Source organism: Puntigrus tetrazona, chromosome 5 (assembly GCF_018831695.1).
Source record: "Puntigrus tetrazona isolate hp1 chromosome 5, ASM1883169v1, whole genome shotgun sequence".
NCBI classification, from domain to species: Eukaryota; Metazoa; Chordata; class Actinopteri; order Cypriniformes; family Cyprinidae; genus Puntigrus; species Puntigrus tetrazona.
The window spans coordinates 24,561,908-24,580,699 of NC_056703.1; the positions used below are offsets into that span (position 1 = coordinate 24,561,908).

Sequence of the window (18,792 nt, forward strand, 5' to 3'; positions counted from 1 at the left end):
CGAGCAGCAAGGCTGTCAAGTGGGGTCATAAACGATGGTCTAAACACATACACGACATGCATACCATGTCCTCTTTTCCAAGATACAGACAAAAGACATACACCGAACCTCTCTTGTGACTCAATGTGTTCTCTTACATGCTTTAGCTCAAACAGCACTTGTCTGGTGAGCTCGATCCTCTTCTTGTTCACATGTTTGATAGCCACCAGGTTGCCCTGTTGTGAAAGGAAGCAAGTATTAAAGATGATCAGAATGGAAAGATGATAATAAACTGTCGTGACGGAAAATTGATACCATTCGTAGTCTTAGAGCCGGATCTCAAAAACACTGTTGCTCAGATGCACTTTCATAAATCACGAGACAATTTAAGTAATTATATAATTGTACTGTATTATTACTAATGCTTTTTAGGGAGAACTTTAGAAGCAAAGTTACTTAAATGAAACATCAATGAAACTGAGAACTCCATTATGGCTCCGTTGGAGCAATAAAAAAATACATTGTGTATGCGAACAAAGTAAAATGATCTCTTTGACCGTCTTTACTGATACTGAAATAATGTCAGCAAAATAATGAATTTGATCATTTGCTTTGTCCTTGTCAATGGCTACAGTGACAGCAAAAACATTCAGCTGGCTCAGTGGACATTCGATGCCTCAGTGTCCTTTTTAGCTTACGCTGTGGGACGAAGAGGTGACAGTGACTTCTTTGTTTATGCAATGCACATAAATATTTCATGTTACCTCATAATTAAAGCTTTAAGAGAAGTCCTTTAATAGTTCTTGGTTGGTGATCAACCAAATACATTTCATTTTGCTTTCAGACACGGGCTACGTTCCAAAAGTGGGCTGCCATAATATTGCTGCCATATTACATTGCTCTCTGGAGTACTTAACAATGACTGGTCTGTAATGGCAGTCTGCAGTCTATATTCTTCGATAATGACACTACACCGTATAAATGACACAAAAGTAACATAATAACAGATGCAATAAGGTACAGTCTTGCCACTTACTACACAGCTTTTTACCACGTAAACAATTATGGGATTTTGATTGTCGGTGGCAATTTTCTCTGTTTTATTTCGCTAAGGCTACCGTCATTATTATGAATGACAAATAACACAGGCATTTGAAGCTGGCACTTCTTTCACATCTGTCATATTACACCATGCTGTCTCTCGTTTCAACTGCTATCATCTTGCGCCTTAGTTAACATAACATTTTATGTCTTTAATTGTGAGGAGAAAAGCTGTGTAATTAATGACAACGCTGTGCATTATACCTTAAATGTCTGTGTTATCTCAACTTTTGCCTAATCTTTGTTAGGAATTATTCTTCTTTGGGAAAGCCAGGCATTTAAAGATTTCTTTATGCAAATCAAATTTCAAATTTCAAATTTCAAATTGAAGCCTAATTACAAATAATTCTGTAATACACCTGTACACTGCCAAGTCTTTTTCCTCCAGCTTATGTTAGTGTCATTTTAACATTTGCGATCCAATTATTGCACACACAACAATGAGGATCGACTTTAAAGCTGCAAAGCTGCATTAAAGTGTGATCTTAAAGCAACACGTTGAGTTGGTAGCGCACCCACTCTCTATTTCTCCAGTGAATATACATGTGTGTGGGTGTGCAGCAGAGGGAGGATGTCAGAAGAACTCAGGCGCACCTTAAAATAGCCTGTTTTTGCAAATAGCTGATATTTTCCATGCGCTGTTATCAAAGACCCATAGCTGGAACCTCTCTGAAAAGGAAATATAGAGGCAATGAAATATGGACATGCATTTAAGTCATGCAAAATAATTTCATTATGCACATCAGAAAAGAAGTCTAAGACAACGATTTATGTTATTTAGATTTGATACACTGTTAAAAACCAACATTTACCTCATTTTGTATACAGCTTTGTCACAAATTCCATTAATCTAAAAACATTTCATTTGAATCACTTTAATAATAATATTCCAACAAACCTTAATTAAAATTTAACTTTGAGGTTTAATGACTTAAAAAAAAAAAACATGGTACTTTGGGATTCTGCTATAGTTTTAGTTGACTAAAATATTCAAGAAATATATCTGAAGGTGCATTTTAATGTTTCACGTGAAAAGTTTTTTCTAAGACTCGGACAACAGTTTGATTAAGTGGCACTCGTTAATATGTCATATAATACACAGAATAAAAAAAAACACTTTTAATAATTGGATCTTTTTGTATGAGGAGAAGAAAAGCATTAAAAGCTTCATTTAAAGAACATCAGGGGAGTGGAATGAATCATGCATTCAGACCAATGATGTGGAACAAATTTGGAAAGGGATTCTGAAATGTGTAATACTGTATACGGTGGTCTGGAAAATGCATTGGCCTTCAAAACGCATGTTCCAAGTATGAGGCCAAAAGAACCTCATAAACCCACTGTATATGCATTTGTGTGTGCATGTGTGTGTGTTTACTAGAAAAACAATAAGTCTGCTAATAATCCTCAGCAGATCATGATACACGATGTGTTTCGAGTAGGAGACCAGGCAGTCGAACTGGAGCTTATTTAAACAAGTGTTTAATAAGAGTCTGCTACTATAAAACTGAAGAACGAGTAATGTGTCAAGAATGTGTAAACTATAAAGATTTTAATTTCTGATCTGTGTTCCATTTTATCTCATAGAAATTAATTGAAATATTACAGGGTACTGAACCCATTTTGAACAGTTTTGGCATCTGAACAGACTCGATTGCAAATAGCTTCTCATGAATTCGTTTATTCTCTATTTTAAAGAGGAAGAGAATTCAGATGGACTAAATCGGGCTACCTTTTTGCGACCAGCTAACTGACTAAGGAATCATTGTAATTCCCAAGGAATGCCTTTTTAAATGGACATGGCAAAACAGTGCCAGGAATTATAGCCAAGTACAAAAAGGCATTTTTATGAGATAAATTAAAACCATATGGACAAGGGCTGAAACGGGAGGAAACCTCTTTTATTCCACGTTGTTTATACAAAAACAGAAACTCAGAGACATTTCGTCCTTTTAAATATAGATTTGATGCTTGCTCTCTGAAAATCGATTTTAGATCTTTTTTTAAAAGTGGCCAGCCGGAAAACAGATCAGTTTTATGCAGCTTTATCCAAAATATGAGAATACCAGAGAGCGCTTGTACCTGGGAAAGAGTGAGTCGGCTGCCCGCGCGTTTGTGATATTTGTTGGGACTTTCAAACTGCAGTTCCTCCCACTGTATCCTCCAAAGCATCCCGGCTAACTCTTTCTCCAACTTTAGTTTCCTAGAAAAGAGCAGATCGAATTAAAGCAATGGACGACCAGTGCAAATAGAAAACCGTGTTTTGGTAACATTAGATGTTGAACTAAATTTTTACATTTATCTAGGTTTTCTGAGTGGTTTTTATGTTGTTATATGGTTGTTAAAGTGTTCAGAGTGGTTGCTAAGGCATTGCTATGTGGTTGCTAGGGTGTTCTTGATGGTTGCTTATGCTTGATGGTTTTTTGTCCCTTGCCAAAAGATCCCACTCTCGGGTCTACATGATTATACGGTCTCTAGATGTGGTCATTCCTTTAATATCTATGAGATTGTGTGTGTGTGTGTGTGTGAGAGAGAGAGAGAGAGTTATTATAAGCTGTTGGATTTGAGATTTTGGGTATTGTCTGTATATTACAAATAGAGCAGGTTGAGCGACAGTCTGAAGTTTAATACTTTGGGTTGGGGTTTTGAAAAAGTACAGTACAGAACTGTGAAAATGTTTTGAAAATACCATTTAATTTTGCACAATTAGTTTAAATAACCCTCACCCTGAAAGTCCATGTAAGATAAGACCAAGGTGGAAACAATTTTTGCAGCAGACTGAGTTGAAGTTTGATGGGGCGATAAAATGTGAGCCAATGGTAGGGTCACTGATGTCGTGCCCTTTCCAGCATATTATTTTTAAACGCAAGTAAACCAAGCAGTTCAGCCAGCCATGTGGATAAATACATGGACAATTTCCAAGTGAATCAACACATCTGGAGGACCTCTCTAAGGACCCGCTATTTCTCAACAGCGTCTATTCACAGCAAAGATTGCCTTTTTTTATTACAATCAATCTCTGAATGTTTCATGGATGTGGTCTGAGAGTTGCGAAAGGAGGATATCAATGAAGAGAATCGTAATTAAGTTTCAGAGCACTTAAAACAAAGTACAAGAAAATAAAGCAACCCCCACACATTCCATTACAATCTAAAAGGTGTAAAACACTTCCAGATGGCAGAGCGTAAGTACTGCAGCGTCTGCATTTCGACAGGGTTTTACTCGGTTTAAGAGCCACCCTGGTAAGCCCCAAAACAAGCACCTTTATTTGTTTTTGTGGACCAGATTTTGGAGGCAGAGAGGTGGAAAAAACCTCAGCAGGGTCTTTATATTAAAGAGCCAGGTTCAAAAATTTATGCTCAGCTGTTTGTCAAAGGGAAAATCCTTGTTCTAAAATGCTCAAATGCTTTGACTGAAGGGAACTGTTTGGATTGGATGTATTTACAGCACATATCCCAAATAAACCATATAGTAAGATATAGGAAAGTGGATGCAAACAGCATGTTTTTATTTTGAAAGCTTGCTGGTGTTGCTTTTTACTTGATGTGGTCAGAGTAAAGTGCTCTTATGAATATTACATTTTCATATTTAAGCTGTTTACGTGCGCATCCGCATTGTGTATCAGGGGCAATTGTTTTATCGGGATGATTTTCTTTCAGAACATACACACTTTCTTTTCCATTCATGTCACTGGTGTTTTACATTATAAATGTAATCATACAATAACCAACATGACTACTACAAAAACTAATAACTCCTTCAAACAGTCTTGCAATCAAGGTCATTGACACTGATTATTTCTCTTTAACATATTTCATATATAAGCTATATACATACATGCATATATATATATATATATATATATATATATATATATATATATATATATATATATATATATATATATATATTACAGTGAATAATGCCTTACTTTTGCTACATTTGCTACAAATCCACTGCATGAACGTCCTTCCTAAAATATATATATATATATATTATTATATATTTTAATTTTTTTTTTTTTTTTTTTATATATTATATTTAATAACATTTCCTTTGGGCATTTTGCTTTAAGACTCTCTGTCACATTTAACCACAAGGTTTATATTGACACTGTAAGATATGAAGATTTTGCTAAACGTATAATAAATATAGACTTAAACACCATTTGGTTAATGTTTACCTAAAAGAATTCATTATTTTAGTCAAATGTATTAATGTATGGTTAACATCTATGATTTCTATGGTTTCATTTATGGTTTCCTTTCAAAATATCAAGCAGACAGTTCAAGAGCAAGCAGCATAGCAATTCTATTGCTCTTTTTACAAAGCTTAATCATAGCAGTAATGTCAATCAATACTCTTACTTGATACATGTTATGTGTGTGGGTGTGAGCTGCATGTGTCAGTGGGTGTCCTTAAACCTAATTTCCATTTTAGAGACATTTTTTTTTATACCAGGTTCAGATGCGAGAATGACAAGTCCAAGAATAAGTCTACCTCTGCTGCGACTGCAATATTTATTCTAGTAGCCGTGAGGAGCTAACATCAATATTTGTCTCATAGTGTTGACTATACTGGACATAAGCCCATTTATATAACCCATGAGTCAGCTTCTACAATTGAATAATTTTCCACAAGATGTCGTTCCAGACTATTCACTAGTATCCTCTGATTTTGCATAAAAAATGGAATGCGCTAAAACTGTGGACGGTTTTAACAGACCTTAAAGATTGAATTAAATTAAAAAAAAGAAAAGTATACATCAACAAGCTGAAGACTTCACTAAAGACTTTGGTTTGCCTGATATAAGTTTTATCTAGGGCTGCCCCCTAATAGTTGACCAGTTGAACTGAAGCAGCCTGGTTGATCAAAATGTCATTATAGTTGCTCCAGGGCATTAATTTAAGTTGATCAATACAGAAAACATGTATCAATGAACTCATATAATATTAAGGTTGTCTTCTTGATTTTTTTTTTCCTGACACATTTAATCATTATTACTGCCTTTTCAGGCTATAGGCAGTTAAAGGCTCATTGTTTCAAATTATATTGTTTATTAATATAAACGTAATTAGTTAATAATCAATAATAAAAAAAACATCTACTAGTTAACCAGAAAAATCTTTAGGTTTCATCCCTAGTTTTGATATGTGTAGGTGTCAGTGGAGTATGCACACCTGAGGAGCAAGATTTAAATAAAATGTACCATTTATGTAAAAACATAAAAAAATGTTCAATACATAAGCAAAACTGACATACTATGTGATTCATGCAGTTACAAAATTACAAAACCAAACTATCCCTATTCACGTAGACAATGCTTTAATCCATAGTAACTTACACAGTCTTGCACAGTAGTATCTCACAAGATGTCTTTCCAACAATGTGCTTCTACGTGCAGTAGTTTGCTGATGATCACAATCTCTATCTCACATGTCTGGCATCAAGTATGCTGTGACAGCGTTCGTCACACATTCTGAGCTGATGTCCATGGCTACACTACAGTCACGGCTCTCTTTTTTTATAAGACTAACTTGCCTGCTACCCATCGTCGTAAAGTGGATATGCTGGTTAGAGGCAAGGGGGACCTGAGGACCACAGTCAGGAACGATCCACCGAGCCAGCCACCATGGAAGCCTCCCAGTGTAGTCCAGTGGAGCTACCGAAAGTGTCTCTTTTGGGGCTCCTGATGAGATAAGATGTCTATTGCTGCATCAGAGGAGGGGCTATCATCTTCGTTCTGAAGCTGAGTTGACTGCCATGGACCTGAAGGACACATATTTTTATATCTCGTTCTTGCCTCGACATAGACCGTTCCTTCGGTTTGCTTTTAAGGGTTAGGCATTTTAATTCAAAATTCTTCTATTCAGGCTATCCCTGTCTCCCCATATATTTTTACCAAGCTACCGGAGGGTGCCCTGGCCATACTTTGCGAAAGCGGCATCCAGATCCTCAACTATCTCAATGACTGGTTTACTATAAGCTCACGTGCGAGATCTCACATGCAGGTTCTCCGGCACATCAACAATCTGGGGCTTCAGGTCTACTGAGAGAAGAGCAAGCTCTCACCAGTGCAGAGCATCTTTTTTTCCCAGTATGGAGATGGATTCGGTCAAAATCCCATCGCATGTTGCAACTCGACTGCCATCTCCTCCTCTGGAGTCACATGTGGCTCAAATCACTGCGTGTCATTTATATTCTGTGCAAGCTAAAATTGTGCAGCCGATGTGCTCTCACAACAGCTCACCCTACCTGGAGAATGGAGCCTCGATCCCCATGCAGCTCATTTGGAACCAATTCTGCGATGCTCAGAAAGACCTGTTTGCTCCCTTCAGCACGGCTGCACTGACATACAGCAGGCCCTGGGGCTTACTTAAGTACGCTTTTTCCCCAGTGTGCCTCAGGGAGTACAGGGAGGACAGGGAGGACGGGAAGCAGGTTCTGTTGGTTGCACCGTATTGGCCCACCCAGACCTGGTTTGATGACCTCAGACTACACACGACAGCCCCTCTGTGGAGGATTGTCTCCCATGTCTGGCTTCTGTACAGGATGTGGCACAGCTCTCTGCCCTTTGCCAGTACATTGTGGATACCTTCACTCAGACTAGAGACCCCTTTATGAGGCAGATCTATGATCTGAAGTAGGGTCTATTCTTAGAATGGTGTTCCTCTCCCCAAGAAGACCCTCAGAGATGCTTGGCTGGTTTGGTGCTTGCCCTTCTGCAAGAAGAGCTGAAGCTACTCTTTGAAAGGTGTATGTCACTGCTATTGTGGACCACCATGCATCCTTGGGGAAGCATCACCTGATCGTCAGGTTTCTGTGAAGTGCAAGGAGACTAAATCCTCTTACTTCGCATTTTTCCCCTCTTAGGATCAATCCGTGGTTCTCTTAGGACTTGGGAGCTCACTTTCTTCAAGAGGATGGGGGAACTGAACGTTCTCAGTCAACGAATCATGCCTAGAGTTTGGTTCGCCCAAGGTTCCCACCACTCCCTTTTAAGATCAGGTGGTGAAGCTGCAAATACTTCCCCCGGAGGCAGACCCAGCCTTTGCATTGCTGTGTCCTGTTCTTGCTTTGTGTATACCCGTGTCTTGGGTAATATCAGGTAATTGCGTGAGGCAGGTTTGGTGTTGGTTTGCACTGTCATTCCCCTTGCATCCCTGTGCTTTTACCCAGTTGTTTCTCCTTGGTGAATACTGGTTCCTCCATTGCAGTTAAGTAGTCTGAGCTGTGTCCAACAGTAGGCTACCATCTCCGTCTTCGGATTTGGCATTGATAGTTCAGTATTTCCACAGATTATTATCTAAATTCTTAGTTTGCATCTCATCCCCTCTTGGGATCAATCAGTGGTTCTTTTGGGACTACGGAGGAATCCATATAAGCCGCTTGATTCAGTTGAGCTGAAATATCTGTCTCTTAAGACTTCACTCCTGATTGAATTTACTTGCTTCAAGGAATGGGGGAAATGAATGCATTCTCAGTCAACGAATCGTGCCTAGAGTTTGGTTTGCCCAAGGTTCCCACCACTCCCTTTTAAGATCAGGTGGTGAACCTGCAAATACTTCCACCAGAGGAGGCAGACCTAGCCTTTGCATTGCTGTGTCCCATTCTTGTTTTGCGTATACCCCTGTCCTCCCATGTCTTGGGTAACATCAGGTACTTGCGTGAAGCAGGTTCATTCCCCTTGCATCCCTGCTGTTTTGCTCAGTTGTTTCCTCTTGGTGAACACTGGGTCCTCCATCGCAGTTGAGTAGTCTGAGCTGTGTCCGACAGTGGGCTACCATCTCCCTCTTCGAATTTGGCATTGATATCTCAGTATTTTCACAGTTTATTTCCATCGTGTTCCCTTTTTTTATCCTAGATTTTTCTAATATTTTCCACATGAAATTTTGTTCTGTCATTGTGCTCCACCCCCAACAATTGCTTCATACAAAACTGGCACTCCTGGTGGGACCGTTATTCTGCCTTGGGAAGGTTATTGAGTTTCAGTTGTTCTGACATGCTCGCCTGTCAGCACTGTACCTTAACTACACAGTTCAGGTTGTGGCAATTTCCATAGGGATCCTACGACGTCAATCAAACATAACACCATAGTGACTGAATGAAAGGGAACATCTCGGTCACTTGTGTAACCCTCGTTCCTTAAATGAGGGAACAGTGAAGTTACATCCCTATTGCCACACTCTTGAATGCGCTGAACGATGGGTTGCACCACGGCTCCTCAGCACGAACCTGAATGAGTGGTTGCGCCCCTGTATGTACAGGGGAGTGGCTTGGCATGCAAAATCCACTCTCCAATTTTCATTGGCCTTTTCTTCTAAAGCTCAGAGCTTCTCATGTGAGATGCAGAGACTCTGTAATCAATTTAACGATAACCGCTAGAAGCTAAGTGTCCATAATGAGGGTTACAGTAACTGAGACACTTTCTATTTCTTATTTTCTATGTATTTGTGTTTGTCTGTATATTATTCCCCCTTTAAGACTAAATATTATAAATTTTAAGTAAATAAAAGCCTTTTTGTTATTGCTATTGTTATTATTATTATTATTATTATTTTTATATAGTGAACCATTAACATAACATCTTTTGTTAACTGATAACTCCAGATATTTAACTAAAACTAAACTACAATCAATCAATTTAAATTTGAATGTGCATGTATTTTTTCATAATTGTCTTATTGTTATAACCTCTCAGCACCGGTTAACACATTTTTAAAACCCATTCCACAAAATTCCATATATTTTCTCCCAAAAACAGTATAGAAAATGCAATTTTCACAGATTCCATCTGGGTCTACTCATAATTGAGGCAATGAGACAAATAGGACAGCCTAGTATTTATTGAAAATATTGACTCACCAAAATGAAACAAGCACTGAAATATTTAGACTATCTGCATTTTCCTCAGAAAATGTTTTCACTCAAACAACTGCTGAGCAGTTGCTCTGGCAACAATCATGTAAATTCTACTCTGGCACCTATAGAAGCCTTTTTCATAAATCCTCTGAAAAAAGAAACTGCTGCAGGTTTGAGCAAGTCTAACCCTTGTAATTTGCTTAAATAACACCTCAGTGTTCAACAGATTGTCATGTAATATGAAAACAAAAATAATCACAATAGTAGTACAAAAAGAGCATACCTGTAGATGAGAAAACTAGAGATTCCAAATATTATCAGTGCTAGTCCGGACCCAACTGCTACTATTCCAAGGACAGGAATATGATCTGCAGAATAACAATTATATATGTAAAAAAAACTTGCTGGGTACACTATGGAGGAATTCACAAAGAAAAATCAGGCCTGCTGAAAGCATTTATTTACATTTTGATGCGTGATTCACTTTGGAAATTATGCAAATCTTTTAACGGTGAAAACATGCCCACAAAATCTTTTAAATGCAGCCTGCACTCAGCAGTTCCTCATTTTAAGGGGCTGATCTAAGTGCCAGCTTGTAGAGGATGCAACAGACTGCAATGCATCATTCCACCGCTACGATCCAGGCACTTGACTTGGCTCTTTAAAATGCTGAAAGTGAGCTCTGAGACACTGCGCATCTGGATATATGCCAAGTTATACCACTCTTCTCCACCATTTAATAAATCACTGCTGATACTATGAATAGAAAATGTACCCAAACATCTTTTTTCCCATGAAAATAAAAAAGATACGGTTTCGTAATGTAATCTACGATGACTCTGATTAATGCAGAAAGGACACGCTTGCCCTCCGGCTGAAGAAAGTCCACAGATGACAGGTTGAGTCAATCAAAAATAAAACCAAACTGAAAACAATTGTTTTACAGTTGAACAATACAATTGAGTAAAGTTTCAGATATGCGAGTTTACATGAAAAGGTTGCTACCTTCCTTGCAGGGTGAGAATCCACATGGAGGGAGGTCAAGGGGTGGGCAACCCTTTGGCCACTGAATTCTCTCTGTTGGCGACCACAAGATTTCTTTAATGGTCCCATTGTATTGACCAACAATCTGTGTAACAAAGAATACTCATAAGTATATTTACAAGTGGAAAAACATTTCAGGGTAAGATTTCACACTTTTGATCAAATAAATACGATTTCACACAAAAACCTGTCAAATCATACTTTTTTTAGTCTATAGTTTGTGCTGGAAAATATTTAAACTACATGATTATGGTATATGATGTTTTTCTGCACACGATTCAGAGTCTCTATGTACAACACTGAACATAAGGTAACATAAGGGGTAACTATAGCAACAACACGTGGATATCTCAGTCACTTTGTTACCAGCTAGATCACTATTGGTTTCTTTTCATATTTTTGTTGCAACAGACCTCTCTATCTTAAACAAGCAATATAGTGAACGCATGAATGTCAAACCGAAAAATGAACAAAACACTTAGAAGCATATGAACACATGCTTTTGATTAGGACACAATGGCAAGTAAGGCATTTCAATTTTTTAAGCACATTCACATTATTTGGTATGCCGAGCCATTCTACCACATCTGCAGTAATTATGGAAAATGTGAAGGAGTTTAGACTGTTGTTAAACATATGCTCAAAACCATTGTTATTTACTGTCACCATGTCTATCAAAATTAGTAAAGATTTTCATTACAGAATAATTCCGCAGGGAAGCTACATCTTAATGTTGCTTCAGATGCTTGCTAAAGAAGACCTCACAAGTTCTATTGCTGATACTCAGGGCTTCTAAAAAGTTTATTTGGCAGAGACAGGGGCCTCTTGATTCCAAAGGTAAACTTCAGCATTTTGCTGTGGTTGAAATAAAAAAAATAGTTTACAACATTTTGTAAACTAGAAAATGTGTCTACGCTTTACAGCCAATTTCTTATATAAACAACATTAAACGCATTTCCCAAAACAAAGCAGTTGGTCATCATTTACGTTTAAAAAAGAACGGTTTTTTTTCACCAAGAGGAGTTTGTGGACATTGTACTTACTGCATATTGTCCCGTTTTCAGATTAGTCATTCCCCAAAGGCTAAAGTCTGTGTTTCTGGCATTGTTCTGATCTGTGCTAACAAGGCCAGTCACCCCTATAATAAACAAACACAAACCCAGGGATCAAATAAACATTTCTTCATTGGAGTGTTGCTTTTCAAAGTTATGAAGTAAAAAAGAAAAAGTCTCATATTGTGTCGTTTCAAAAATACTGCTGAGAGCAAGCACTTTTACTAGAGTTCTCATTAGTTTTTCATATTTTTATAACTAAAAATTCAAAAGAGACAACTGTTTATACAATACATTAAGTTGCATTTAATGTGGGTTGCATGGCTCAGATCTTTTGCTGCTAGAAAAAGTTTGTGGACATATCTCTCGTTTAAATTTCTAAAGATCTGATCTGATATCTGTCATACTGCTCTTTTGAATATATCAATTATGATTTGCCTTTTAACCCTATTAAAAAAAAAGTTAGGAACCGAATTCTAAAAAAAACCCATCAAGACCTGTCAATTATTAAAATAACCTCTCTTAAATATATATCGTGGCTGTGAATGGAAATGTTTAAATGCACTGAAATCAAGATCAATGTAGCTGAGAAGTAAATTCGTGAGATATGTTTTCAGTACTTTTACTGAAAAGACTGATTAAGAAAAATTCTTCTTTCAGTGCATTCAGCATTCTGCCTATTCCTGTATGTGTTTGGCACAGTGTGTGTAGTTTCCTCCAGGGAGAGGGCTCAGCAGATGGGTTGTGTATTAGAAACAGATTTTCCATCCACAAACTAGTTGGGACATGCTTTAAATCAAGGACTCTGACCTCTACACTCCCTGCAAGAGAGGCTGCGAGTTTACCGACATCAACCTCAGAAGAGCTCTTACAAGTCCTTTGCTCACTTTAAAAAGAATCTGAGCAGAGCTGCCAAAACACGCCAGCTTGACCCTGCTGTTAAAACGCTGCTTGTCATCACGTCCTCAAACTGTGAAGGGCTTAAATGCTGCGATGCGCTATCATTTTATTGATCTAAACGTCAAAGCATCATAGGGTCGTATTCTTAATGCCTTTGTCAAGCATATATCTCAGAACTGGTCAATTGAGAAAACTCAACACACCCCAGATCCTGCGGTTTTGCATTCTCAGAGTTATGTTGGTTCCGTCGTTCTGGGACACGCCGTCTGCTAACGCTTCGCTGAGGGCTTTTGCATATAGCACAAAACCATCGTGGAAACAGCCGGCAATAAAATCCATCTGAGGAATCGGGAAAACAGAGATTTATTACAGGGAATCATAATGAAATGTAACACTGCATGTCACCCTGTATAGACTCGTGGAGCGTATAGGTTAGGATATGCCAGTGAAGAAGAAATGAGCTGATCTAAATCTAACAGCGCTGCCCATTGATGAAAATTTAACTGGATTATCTCATTTATCAAAGTATATTTGTACAAAGCACAAAACTTGCCCAGCTATTAAGACATCCAAGCTAAATAACTGACCTTTTCCAAGTAAAAACATAACCGTAATTTGAAATAAATGCTAAAGAATATACATTTTCTTTCATTAAAAATGTACACCTCGAGATGACACTCAATGAAAAACTATAAGCCACGTTAAAAAATTATAATGCCATTGCATTAGCCAACAAATATGAAGTAAATTAAATTCCAATCAAATTAGAAATTCAAAAATGCCTCTGTAATGGTGTTATCTTGAAGAGTTATCTTCTGCAAAAAAAAAAAAAATATATATATATATATATATCTTGGGACAGGCTGTTTAGAAGTCATTGCAAAAATAGTTCAGTAAAATGAAGTTAGCTCTAGAATTTGTTTGCAGATGGCAGTTGTTTTCATATTTTGTTTCTAATGCCGTGACATTTAGATATTTTTAGTGAGTTTAAGAACTAATGCGTCCAAATACATTTTTAGAGAAACTGCAGACATTGAAACAATTCATGATAGATTGGATGGGAATTATAAAATTGGTACTATTATTGCTAGAAGAAATTAGATTTTTTTAACTTTCTCATAAACTGCAGTACATTTTAGTACGTACTCAGAGGCTTTAAGGACTCATTTCCTGAAAGTTTTCATTTGGCAGGTACGTGTGGATCTAGAGTTTCGGGGAGTTGTTTCCGACTTTTGTCAAAGGGTACAGCTGATTCAGGAAAATGGGAATGACATGAGGAAGCCAAACTTATGATTCAAGTGCTTTTAAGTGTCATATCTGATCTTGCATTAAAACGAAACGCAGTTTAGCTCCCGAAAGCCTATAGAGCTGAATAGAACGCTCAACATTTTCAAGGCAGTGATAGAAAGCCAAAAGAGAACTACACTAGTCTGGACCAATGTTTTGATTAAATCTGATGTGACAGATGGCCGTGCATATACGCCAAAACCTGATCTTGTTTATGAGCAACTCACCATTGAGGGTTCCAATTTTACATTAAAATCCTGCATTGCTCTCTTGTGGAGTTCTCTGCGAAAATCGGTATACTCAGGACTGTCTGGCTCCCGGTATGTTACAATGAACACAGACTAGAGAGATGGAGAAAAAGCAGATAGCTAAAAGTCATGAAAAGATCACAACGTGATTACACCAAGGCAAATATTCATTTCCTGACACAAGAAGTCGAATTTTGGACACAAGAAATATATTGCCAACTGATATTTTTTTAAACGTCAATTGTCATCACCTATTCTTCACTGCATTACGATATTGACACCTTGACATTACATGTACACGGTCACTGTCTTTTCATACTCAACAGCACTGTCAAAGCTGTCAGAACACTGGAGTCTTTGAAAATGTAAGACACTTCAAAGTGAGTCATCCTGGAACATAAGGTTAAGGCATTGAATGCTCCATTAATGACAAACTGATAGACTGAAAGACATACGGTAGCAAAACCAATCGCTAGAACAGTTCACTCCAAACATTATTAACATCAGATCTTTATGGTAATATTACATTTAAATACTGTAAATATGTACATGAATGGGTTATTTATGGAATGCAAGTTGGTCTTCGCTGTTTAAAAGAGTGAAAACATTTACTGAACGTCTGATCAATACATGTCTAGCAAGAGCATTCAAACTGAAAAAAATATATAAGTTGTTCATCACATTAGAATCCTGGGTAATGCACATTAAACTGCCAAAGTAACAGGAACAGCTCCAAATTAAGTTTAAAGGTACTCTCTGAATGGTCCCTAAGCTGTCTGACGCAATTATCTGTCGATAAACATTTTCTAAAGGCTGGATTAAAAAAGCATGACAAGAAAGGATACATTTAATGGCGCAAAATTATTTTGATGGCAACTTTCAAGATGTTTTAAGAAAAAAAAAAGTGTTTTAATAAATAAAAATAATAGTGATGGGGCTGATGTGTACGTTTACACCCAAAAACAAATACATATATATATATATATTGTTTCATATTTCATGGTCAGTAAAAGGGAGATAAGGTAGGGTGGAGAAAGGTGGGTGGCCCCAAAGATATGCATCTGCACCCGAGTCTTCTGCCCTGAATTATTTGAAAAAGTAACATGGCTTCATATTGTCCATTCAATGTTCATTTTAATTGATGTTTCATTTTGTTAATTCAATGTCATTTTTAATAGTTCATCCAAAGGTAATATTTTATATAACACGCATTTCTTGTTTCTTTAGTCTAGCTGCATTAAGCAACCTCAAGAGAAATGACTGCAAAACACTAATTTAAGTAAATGGAAGCCTAATGGATTATTCACGTTCAAAGCAACCAGGAAAGCTTTTCGGCTGAGTATTAGTTAAATTAAAAAAAAAACCTCAAACAACTTTGCAAAAACCTTCAAATTTAATTCCGCAATAAACAAGCGCATTTACATAAAAAGCTAAATGAATCACTTTGGATTATAATGTAAGGTAGAAAACAATTCAAAGCGCTGAGCAGCAACTCAAACGCAGGCTGAAGCCTCTGGTGCTGTTATGCTAAAGCTTGGTAGTTATTATGGGAATTATTCATTATACCTGGAATAGCTTGACGGGGTTATTCCACTGTATCTCAGAACCCTGCCAGGGCACTGGAACATCGCCACCTAAACTCTCTGCAAACACATCAATGTAGAAGATGGCGTAGTCCTCTGGGTTCTTCACCTCTACTTCAAAGAGCTTCATCATTTGGAAAAACGTCTGCAGAGGCCCACAGATATGCACAACTGTGGTGGAAAACAAGACAAAAACTTTACTTTTTAGCATAAATGTAAGTGGGACTTCTAAGTAATTCTAAATCAGTCCTCTCCTTCAATGTAAGCATATTTGAGTTTCTAATTTCATTGCAATTAAGGGAAAAATTGTACTACTACTACTACTACTACTAAAACCTTTAACATAATAAGAGAAAGCCATATAATAAATGAAAGTTCATCACAAATAACTTTTTCCCACGCTGAGTAAAGTACTAATATATAGAAGGTGCAAAGTGTCATATACACACAAATATAAAATGTTCACGCAGACTAAAATAATGCAATAAATATTAATTAAACAAACCTAAGTTGTAACATAAAATCTTGGGAATTCTGGGAATGTTAGTTTGCTTTTTACTGTAAATTCTATTGTTTCATTTTAAAATGGCACCTGTTTCACTGTGAAATTGCATTAGGTTAAATATTATTCAATAAAGAAAAAATCTAACTGAATTACATTTTTTCCCAATATGGGAGCTGATCAGTTAACAGGTTTTTACTGTGGAATTTTTGCATTCTTTTCCAGCTAAAATGACAAATCCTTTTACATTGATGCTCGCCTTAGCAAGTACCGCTAAAATTTGCTGGATGCACAGATGAAAATGATTTGTGGCTTTCTCCTAGCCATTAAGAGGATGGATCGAAGCACAGAGGTGTGCTCTTCCTTACTCCATGGCACCATGTTGATGCACACGTGCAATCTTCTACATACTGTACGTGCGTGCATGTTTTTCTTGGCGTCTAAACTATAGGCATTATTTCCATTAGCGGCGTCTTTCGGGTGCTGCTTCTACCAGCTCAGGGGCCATACTCCTGGTTAGCAGACATTTCCTTAAGTGTTAGACCAAAGCCGGCCCCAGTCTGCCTCTCAGCCCCCAAATCCTCAGCTCTTCCAGCACAGTGTAGACAGATGCATGCCAAGTAGTCCTGCTGTCTCCTGGAAGCGCTCCAAGACAAATGTACAAAAAGGCTAGGAAAATGTTCATCGGTGTTATAGAATTTATAAGGATCTGCCTGGGCCTGGCTGATACAAAGCCCATGAAATCCGTTGGAGAACATTTTGTTTCAAGAGCGTCTGCGATGAGGTTCTTGCGGTTTTTGCGATTCGTCGAATGTTTGCACTAGGTCATTTCGTCAGTCACGCCAAAATCGTTCGTTTCTTCTGTGCACTGCTCAAAAAAAGCTTCGTTTATTCCACATTGTCACAACTGGTGGCAAACAACACTGACGTCGCTGGTTTTGGGCTCTTTGAAAATATGCTTACGTGACATGAATACAAAATAAAAAGCGTTATTTATTGACTTGATCGTCTCAGACATGTCTGAATTTGATATGCTGTGAGCTGGGTTTTCAAAAAGAACGGTATAATTCCCTTAATTGCAGTCTTTTCGAAAGTGAAGCGTGGTCTATTGTTTGTGCGTTAGGTGTGTGTTTGGAGCTTGTGTAGCGTCCCGCATCTGTTATAGATCGTTCAATCGTTTGAGCAACCTAATGCTTGCGCTTTCACACACACACACACACACACACACACACACACACACACTGTCTTCTATTCGGCTGAACATTTGGTTTTCATCTGCTTTCATTCATTTGAGAGACAAAAATATGTATATCTAAGAAATGTAACCTTTAGAAATGTTCTCATTAAGGCTTTCGGTGATTTCTGACATCTAATTGTCAGAATTAACCTTTCGCCATTATAAAAAAATATCATTTAAATTACTATTCAGAAACAGATTTGTCTGGAAGGCATTATCATTATTCCTTATGCTTGAAGTGTAAGCATTTGAAAAACTGCATTTGAGTTTGGCATGAGCCTCCTATTTCGTGTGTGCTACCGATATGAATAAACTAAATTGTGTGGCTTGATTTTGAGTTTTGGTTTTTTTTCCTTGAACCAGTAAATAAGCACATAGCAACCACCCAAAACAACATCACTGTCTCATGGTAAGAATAACTCTGTGTTAAGGAACAGATCGAAATAGGTCGAAGTCGTTAGTCGGAAATCTTTGTCGACAAATAGTGACCACAGCCATTTTCTGATCCTATTTCCCCATCACTTCCTGTGTTATTGCTGAGCCTATTCAGCAAAGACGCAGAAATGCCACAAAAACAAGATGAAGAAAGGGGTTTGACGACACCGCCTAAGGCAAATCATTATCTCATCAATGCATGGAATGTGAGTTCATAAACTGAACAAGCCCAAACAACAACAACAACAACCAAAATCATGAATTAATCTGACCTCGGGGTCGTAGCGACTAAACTCATTGAGGAATAATGGAAGAGAGACATTCTGGTGTCTCTGGACATAATTCACTTGAGATGCCTTTGCTATTTATTTCACAGGACCTTTTATAATACGCTTTAAGAGCACTTCAAAGAAGATTAGACTGTGAAACACTATATTATTAAAATAATAAACGATCGTCCTCATTGAATGTTACACGCATCTAAAATCGATATAAGACCAGTATATAAAAACTAGCCAATCAGAACATTTTCACATAATGTGGTGATTTTTAAAGTGATCAT

The 18,792-nt window shown here is 37.5% G+C and overlaps 1 protein-coding gene across 1 annotated transcript in view; it reads right to left on the reverse strand.

Annotated features, from left to right (window-relative positions):
* The window catches only part of npr2 (natriuretic peptide receptor 2), a 38,988-nt gene that overhangs the window by 15,760 nt on the left and 4,436 nt on the right, over nucleotides 1-18,792 (reverse strand). Inside the window, exons 2-10 of the mRNA XM_043238812.1 lie at nucleotides 16,040-16,227; nucleotides 14,453-14,566; nucleotides 13,142-13,277; nucleotides 12,030-12,124; nucleotides 10,948-11,071; nucleotides 10,226-10,310; nucleotides 3,163-3,283; nucleotides 1,675-1,749; nucleotides 138-215 (exon numbers count right to left, since the gene is read on the reverse strand). Of these exons, the coding sequence (XP_043094747.1) occupies nucleotides 138-215; nucleotides 1,675-1,749; nucleotides 3,163-3,283; nucleotides 10,226-10,310; nucleotides 10,948-11,071; nucleotides 12,030-12,124; nucleotides 13,142-13,277; nucleotides 14,453-14,566; nucleotides 16,040-16,227 (1,016 nt within the window). The remainder of the gene's footprint in view (nucleotides 1-137; nucleotides 216-1,674; nucleotides 1,750-3,162; nucleotides 3,284-10,225; nucleotides 10,311-10,947; nucleotides 11,072-12,029; nucleotides 12,125-13,141; nucleotides 13,278-14,452; nucleotides 14,567-16,039; nucleotides 16,228-18,792) is intronic.